Source organism: Morus notabilis, unplaced genomic scaffold (assembly GCF_000414095.1).
Source record: "Morus notabilis unplaced genomic scaffold, ASM41409v2 Scaffold2182, whole genome shotgun sequence".
Classification (NCBI taxonomy): domain Eukaryota; kingdom Viridiplantae; phylum Streptophyta; class Magnoliopsida; order Rosales; family Moraceae; genus Morus; species Morus notabilis.
In genome coordinates, this window is record NW_010364651.1 from 113,841 (window position 1) to 122,734 (window position 8,894).

General features: G+C 31.1%; 1 protein-coding gene across 1 annotated transcript; it reads left to right on the forward strand.

Moving 5' to 3' along the window:
* Positions 1 to 6,182: 6,182 nt before the first annotated feature.
* LOC21390330 lies at positions 6,183 to 6,691 on the forward strand. The gene has a single exon (XM_010106875.2). The coding sequence runs from the start codon at positions 6,300 to 6,302 to the stop codon at positions 6,507 to 6,509; it is 210 nt and encodes a 69-aa protein (XP_010105177.1). The 5' UTR covers positions 6,183 to 6,299; the 3' UTR covers positions 6,510 to 6,691.
* The last annotated feature ends 2,203 nt before the right edge of the window (positions 6,692 to 8,894 follow it).

Genomic DNA, 8,894 nt, shown 5'->3' on the forward strand with positions numbered 1-8,894 from the left:
TACTAGAGCCTAAAATGAGTTTTGACCAAGAGTACTACAGTTTCAGACGATTGTGTTTAATTTTGGAGTCTTATATGCTTGGTGCATAAGACCAATACATAAAAGTGGATGTTGATGTTACTTTTTATTCTTTACAAATGCAATACTAGTTATGGTCCTCTATGTTTAAGTTCTTTCAGTTCAAAATTCTGTGTATTGGATTTAGCAGACGCCTCTGGCCTATTGTGTTCTGATATATATATATATATATATATATTATAATATAGAGAAAATTGCAGAATTTATCTTCAAGAGAGGGTATGAGTCTAGACTTTTATTTCTTATTCTGGATAAATACTATTTTATTAGTGTATTTATTTGACTAAAAAAGTTATGAATTAAGAGAAAGGGTAAAAATAGATTTTTAAAAGGTATTTGTCAAGATTATCTTATTATATACCGAGACCAGTTTTTATAAGGTATTTTGAGAAATACCCTAAAAAGGCTGATCTTTGTATTTATCCACCAGACACTAAAGTTTTGGATTTTTAACATAAATGAACAGGGCAGAAGTCGATATTTGTGAGTTGTACATCTGCAACATGTCAGAAATTAACAATTGATAAGGTCTAATTTGTTAGATTCACAATTTCTTTTCCCCGAAATCATTTTATAATAAGAGTTTTATACAAATAAAACTTTCTATTAAAGTCATTTTAAAGGAGGAGCTTATAACCTTGAAAAGTATCTTTTGAGTTTATATTAATATCTAGAATGCCTCTAAGCAGAGGCTAATCATTGTCACATGATTACATATTCTTCCAAGCAAGGTGGAATTGGATGCTTTCTTTCTCTCTCTCTTTTGGAATTCTTTGTCTGGTTTCTTTCATAAATTGTTGAGAGATCTATTAGACAAACTTCCAATGAAAGCCTAAAATCAAGTCAACAAACTTCCACTCAGACAATTGGACCAAACAATTACAATCTTACAGACATCGATTATTATATTTCACAGCCAGCTTTCCCAACCTGTGAAGTATATGCATATAGAACACAACCAATTTAGAGCTCGAACAAGTCATTATCTAAACAAACTATCCTCCCATTCATATAGTAAAAAAGTTTGAATTATAACTAAAACTATGAATTCAGTACTGTAGTAAAAAAGTTTGAATTGTAACCAAAACTGCGAATTCAGTAACACGTAAGTGTTCCGTTGACTGAATCACAATTTTGAACAAGCCATAGCACCAAATTGTAGTAGATGAGAATTTTCCTCAAGTTGAGCAAGCTTCCGAGCCCCATATAGCGGACCACCTCTATTTGATCATCACTAAAACCACTGACGACAATGGATAATGTGTCTGGAGAACAACACACATCTAATCTATTCTTTGAAGATGCAAGGATACAATTGGAGGTCGATGGTGTGCAATCCGTGAGAAATCGGTAATAAGATAGTGAACCTATCTTTATCTCGGTCTCGCGAAGTAAATTAACTTATTTGGTAGCTTATCGTGCTTTAACGTATAATGTGTCGGGCGTCTTTAAAAAAGAGAAATAGTATAAAATAGGCAAATATGAAAAACTTAAAAAAGTATATAGGTCAATTTTTAGTTATAGAAATTAATAGGCCATAACTTGTCAAGTTATGGTTCATAACCAGATAAGTTATAGACAAACTTGGCAAGTTATGGTTCATAGCCAGATAAGGTATGGACAAAAACCGTGAATAATTTGTCAAGTTATGGTTCATAACCAGACAAGTTATGGACGAAAATAATAATTTGACCTATTTATTAACTTATGTAAACTATTGACCTATTAATTTTAATTCATCTCAAATCTTGGCCTATTTTCCTCTTTCTCCCTTTAAAAAATTGTGAAGCTCGACTTACTTAATAAACATGTTGAGCTCGGCCCATTTAATAATCGTAATGGATGTATTGTGCGCCTGTATCGGCCACTAAACCCCGGCTTTAAACATCTCTCCCAGCTCCCCCCGTGACTGCAATATCAATTTCATTCAAGCATATAAACAATTTCTGATCTTATCCATATTCTACTGGACTGTTTAATCCATTAAAGTTGGAGGTTTGTTCTACTAACTAGTATTTCAATAAGAGATGTCAAAAGCAACATATGTGCAATAATGAATAATTCCTCATTAAATAAAATAAGCTTGGGGTTATTTGGGTAACTTAGAGACATTGGCAAGCTGTTTTTATTGAGTGTATTAGGGTTTTATGATTTATCCTCTCTTCATTTTATTAATAGTAGAAAATAAGTTTGCATTGTTTATATATAAACAAAATAAAAAAAAGAGATATCATTTCACTTGCAATAGATTTTGTTGCTCTTGCTCTTACTAATTTAATTGAAACCAAACTATACCAAACTCATTATGGTCAATCATAGAGTCAGTTGGGGAAACTAAAAATTGGGTTTAACACTCGGATTGGATTTGTCCTAGGTACATAGGAAGACAAAGATCCAGTCTGTAATGCCAAACTATTGCTTGGATTTTGGTATCTATAGAAATAATTAAAAAGAGAAAAGAAAGGAAGAAGAAAAAGAAGTAAGCGTTTATGAAGCAAGTAGTGCTTTTTTGAGAATACAATGAATGGATTTGGGTCTTGGAAGAAGCAAATTATTATGCGGTCAATGTTTTTGGAAGGGGTCAATGCCAATCAAAATGGCATTGCTTTTGCAATAGCCAACATCCCATTTTCTAAAAACATGGCCCCTCATGCTCAGAATTTTGGGTTCATGCACCTCCCTCCATTTGCTTTTGTCTATTTCTAGCAACAAACTTAGAGAAGCTTAGAACTATGACCGGTAATATAGGTCACGACACAACAACACGACTCGAAAACGATATGAATTTTACAGATTAGGGTTGAGAAAAAAGAGGTTCAGGTCAGAATTGGGTCAACCTGAAATTGACATAAAAAACATGGGTCAATTTTAGGTTGGACCCGCCTAACTCAGCACGGCACGAAACTCATAAAAAACTAAAAAATATATATATTTCTCATTACACATTTTAGATTTTAATATGAACTTGTGATATCATGATAGTTATACTCAAAATCTTATATATCATGATAGGTATACTCAAAATCTTATACTATTATTTGTTTAATTTTGATGGATGTTATTGTATTTTAGTGTGTTATGAATTTTAAGTTATTTCTAATATGTAAAAAACTAAAGAGAAGTATATAATATTTTCGTGTCAATTTCGGGTTCACGGATTAATTTTGTGTCACAAGTCATTTTTCGTGTTGTATCGTGTCAACCTGTAAAGTGACCGTGTCGTGTTTGTATTGCGGTTTTTAAAAAATTTAGAGTAACAGATCGTGTTCGGATTGACCGTAAATTTAAGAAGAAACGATCAAAATACGACACGAACACGATATGTGACACGAATTACCACCCCTACTTAGGACCCTTTCTTTTTTTTTGTTTTGTTTTTGAATTGGAAAAGTTCATTGTTAATATTTTTTCCCTATTGTGATGGAAAATCTACTTGAGAACCATAGTTCCTTTCTTTTTGCTCTGTCTTTATCCCCAACATGGAGTCATACACAGATCTGCTCTAGTGGCAAAATTCACATGCATATTTGAAACTAGATTAGAACCTTTTAAGATTTGCACAAGATTTTTCTGATCTAGTGTAAGATGTTTTTTGTGCTTGGAGCTCCTCATCAAAAGATATAATAAAATAATTCAATCTTATATGAACTTGTTCTATTATTGGACAGCACAAGTTATCATATTCACTTTAATATTATTTGACTTAGTGGCTTACCTTATAAATTGCAATTCTATATGGATGAGTTTTCAATAATATATATAAATATATATATATATTTTAAACTAGTTTTTAATAGTTATTTTCATAATTGTTACACATTAAATATGACGTGATCAGAATCAATCTCATTAATTATTGTTAATTTTTTTAAACTATATAAGTTATTAAAAAAGAGAAGAAAAATCCCACATCAGTCATTGAAACGAAAGAATTTTCATGATGCTTGTGGTCGAATATAATAGCACATGAGTTCACCAAAACAAAAACAAAACAGTTCTTGATGACAATCACAAGAAAATTCATTTGTACTCCTCTCTTTTTCTCACCTATCCAAGCCTTTCGTGTTGGGCAAAGCAGGATAGTGCATGCATTCACATCAAATCTACATGAACCTAGATAATTGTGAGTAGTTATTTTCCATCCACAAAATCCCAAGTCCTTTTCCAAGAAAAAAGAAATACACTACACTATGTTTTGTGGGGGAAAAGACGGTGACAAAGTGGGTAATCATTTTGAAAGTCATATATATATATATATATATATATATAATATCCTACCAAAAGGAGAAAAAAAGTTTGAATAGTCACATACATAGCTATAGAAGTAATAAAAAATGGTTCCATAAAAATGAATAAAAAATAATTTATTGAGGGTCCTATGGTCCTCTAGGAAAAGGGAAGAGGACAAGGACAAGGGCACATGATCACATGGCTTTGCACATGAAGAGCTCTCACATTTGAGAGAGTCACGACAAGGATTAAATAGGACAATCTCTGTAGTGTGAGCTATAGTTAATTACAAATTATTGGCTGGAGTTGTTTTTGTTTTTTATTTTTCACATTTTTTGAGAAAAAAAAAACGGGAGAGAAACGATGTTTAACATAATTAAAGATAAAAAAAAAATGAAAACGATTTTTTAGTTCAGTGTAAAATATGAGAGAAATAAAAAACGACTTTTAGTCATTTTTTATTTTTTATTTCTATTTTCTCCTCTCTCGAGTAGAAATAAAAGACATTAATGGATTTTTTTTTATATTGAAAACAATCTCTTGATAAAATTATCAAACGCATTTTTAAAAATGATTTATATCTGAGATTACAAACGTTTTCATTTCCATTTTCATACAAAAAATAAAATTATTTTGAAACGAGTTCCAAACGCACCCATTATAATTTGACCATCACTAATTTATGTATTTCGAGCTCTTAGGCTAATTTATAGATACTTTTAATTTCTCGTTGAATTAATTACTTAGTATAGACTAATATAAATGATTAATTTTTGCATCTAAGACCAGCTAAGATTATTCTAATTAGGCGATCATATCTGTTATTGAGCTTTCAACTATGGAAAATCCAATGCGCCGTATTCCCAGATATTTGCAGCTGTATGATTCCTTGTTAGTTCTTATATTGTATTATTATTATTATTACGGGAATAAAAGCAACAATAATTTCAATGATGATGATGATGATGTTTGATAAGATCATGAAAGCCAAATTCACCATTAAAAAAAAAAAAAAAGGTTCTGAATAAATTTATTTTGCGAATTTCAAAATTTTGAATGATGAAATACCAGACTAAAATAGATACTCTTGTTCAATTAACTAAGTACTCGAGGTAAAATATAAATTCTTGTTACTACTCGTACTAGTAGAGCGATAAAATAAACTGTGTTCCTGTAAAAGGAATTCCCTAATCCCACTTATTTTTTTTAAAAAAAATTTTAACCACACTTAAATTGATCTACTTGTTCTTCTTTAACCTCATTCCAATTCTCAACTCACTAATCTCAATTTTTATTAGATTAGTATTTGATTGAAAGATAGGGATCTTTAGGGTGTTGTAGTTAAACGAGTGGCTGAGAAGTGATCATATGTCAAGGGATGTTTTATTTTTAATCCTTAATTGACAATTAATTACTCATTAATCCAATTCTCAACTTACTAATTTCATTTTTTAGAAGTTTTGTATGCAGTATTTATTATTATTATTTTCTTTAGTGAATTTCTTAAGGAAGGGTTTGATTTGTTTGAGTGAAAGGTTAGAGATGTTGTAGTTAAAACGAGTGGCTAAGAAGTCACATATTGAAACATGTTTGAATCTCAAGGAAGGGAAGAATGGACCATGACATGAACAATACAAAAATAAATATTGGCCTAACCCCACATGCAAATATACACATACATATACTCATATTATAATATATGTGTATATAACTTATTTGTCTTACAAATCTTAAATATTCTTTATTGAAAATAGGAGCCCACTTATAAATTATTAAAATGGTTAATAATGTGCTGAAACCGAGGGCATTTTTGGTACGACTGAAGGCTATAAAATGAGCAAGTTTTTGTAGGGATTTCTCACAATGCACGACTTCGACCCTCAGCTTCATCATCTTTCTTTCTCTGATCTCTCAATCTCCTGATCAAGCTTAAAAATCACGTAAAGATTTTGCCCTAAAGTTGTCCGAAATCAGTAAAACTCTGCGAAAAAATGGTGTCCAAGGTTGAAGAAGCCATGAAGAAGAGACAACAGCAACAAGATCAGCAGCAGCAGCAATATCATCAGCAGAAGCAAATCATGCATTGCAACAAAGGGAACGTCGTCAAGTTCAAGAGAAGCAGCTCGAATCTCGAGGAGGACGGCGTGTCGTCGGCGATTCTCTTGCTCGCTTGCATCGCTTGCACTCCTTCATATCCTTAGAAACCAACATTATAGAGTTCTTGCTTGTGCGTAGCTAGCTATATATATAGTATTTGTTGTTTTCCTCTCTCCCCTTCTTAGCTATGTAGTTCTTATAATAGTATGACTTCATTCCTACCATCACCATATTTTCTTCTTCTTCTTCTTGTATGACAGTGTGAGTTTTTATTAATATAATGTATATTTTACACATTCTATTTAATTTCGATTTAGTCAATTAGAGGACTATTAATTTCTACGAACTTATGGCCGTGTTTGGAATTGATCCCGTTTTTGTTTTTCACGTTTTTTGAAAAAGAAAAAATGAAAAACGTTTTTAAAACGGCGTTTAGCGTAATAAAGACAAAAAACAGAAATGAAAACGATTTTTTGGTTTAGTGTAAAATGAAAGAGAAATGAAAAACGAGAGAGAGACATTAATGAGTTTTTTTATACTGAAAATAATCTCTTGATAAAATTACCAAACGCATTTTCAAAAATGATTTATGTCTGAGATTGAAAACGTTTTTATTTTCATTTTCATACAAAAAATAAAATCATTTTGAAACAAGTTTTAAACGCGGCCTATATTTTTAGTACTCCAGCAGATGGGGAAGGCACTTCGTCCATAAAGTCCTCAAAATTATGTTTGTCACCCTCTAACTTGTGAAACTACTTATCTTAAAAGCTAGAATTAAAAAAAAAAGAAATAATATATATGAAAAGTACACATATAGTCCGAAAAAGGTGGTCCTTATTTGCCAATTTATGAAAACTATTAATTAAATTAACGTGAGTTTACACATGAGAGTTACTTGGCTATCGTGAATAGTAAGTCAACTAAGACACTATTTTATAGGATGTGGTCCTTTCTGGTATTAATGTCATGTATCATATTACAACATGTCAATACAAACAAAAACGAAAGTTCTGAGTTTGAAACAATTTATAATTACATGAAGTACTTCTCAGCAAAATGGGTAAATTCATGGCTAAGATTTTGGTTCTAGACATTGAACAAGCAAATGGGCTTTGGTTATATTCCAATATATTAATAAACCACACAAGTCACAAGCTCCTTCTTCTAGGTCTAATCAAAGATCAAGTTTTGTAAGGTCACATGCTCCTTCTTCTAGTCTAATAAAAGATCAAGTGTTGTGACTAGTAGTACTATTGATCTCGTGCCCACTAACATGTAAGAATTGACCTTAAAAATCCTATTCCATGACCAAATAATAGTAAAAACAACTACACTTATAATAGTTGTTTTTTTTTTTTTGAAAGGGATAATTATAATAGTTATAATAATAATGAAATAAATAAATAAATAACCCTAGTTCGTTTGGTACGAGGATTCAAACTAAGGTGATTCTAATCATGATTTTAAAATCAGAATCAAGATTCATGATTTTGGGTTCAAATTATGATTATGAAATCATGATTCAGAATCAGGGGTTTGAATTACCTTGAATCAAGAGGGGGTGGTTTTAGAATCATGATTTGAGCTAGTTTAAAACATCACATCAGATTCTGAATCATGATTCAGAATCATCCAAACCAAATACTGATTCTGAATTATGATTCAAAATCACTGTAAACAAATAATAATTTTAAACTAGAATCTAGAATTATGATTTTAGATCCATCTACTAAACGCACCCTAAGAGTTTGGACGGTCATTGCATTAACTGAGGTCCTTTGGGACAAGAACTAGACAATTGTCACCACTATTGATGATGTGTTAATTTGTCGGTCCTTGTTTATGTGACACGCTCGTTTATCAAAATGGATAAGCTTGTAAGGGAGGCCACTCCAATTTTTAGAAGTTCCAGATGGGGTGACATATTCTTTTGTAAAATAAGTTGTATATATTTGCCTCTCTTTTTGGATGTACTAAAGATCCTCACACGTTATACTATTTGTATTATGTATTTTATATGCATTATAAATATCTTGTCATGTATAGGTTGATTTAAAAAACAATTCATGAGAAAAATATCGCGTCACATGTAACTAGTGCATCTAAAAGCTTACAAGCTCAATTTTGTCCTCATGCGTGAGCTACACATAGCTAATAGGTAGGCGGTTGTTCTATTTGAATTTTTTTTTTTATGTATATTTTGTTAAAATTTGTAGCGTGCTCCTTTAAAAATTTGAAATACATGCGGTGGCGGAACCAGTATTTCACTTCATATATTATTTCAATAAAGATATATAAAAAAATATATTTATCTTAGTAGGGGCATATATTATTTCAGTGAGAGTTTAAGTGTAAAATTTTAAAATTTTTAAAGATAATATTTTTAAAAAAAAAATTTGAGTGAGAGGAGCTGTACTTAAATCCGCCACTGAATACATGTCCTCACCCCGTAAAAATGTACAGTTATATGGCCGCCCCTCTCAATT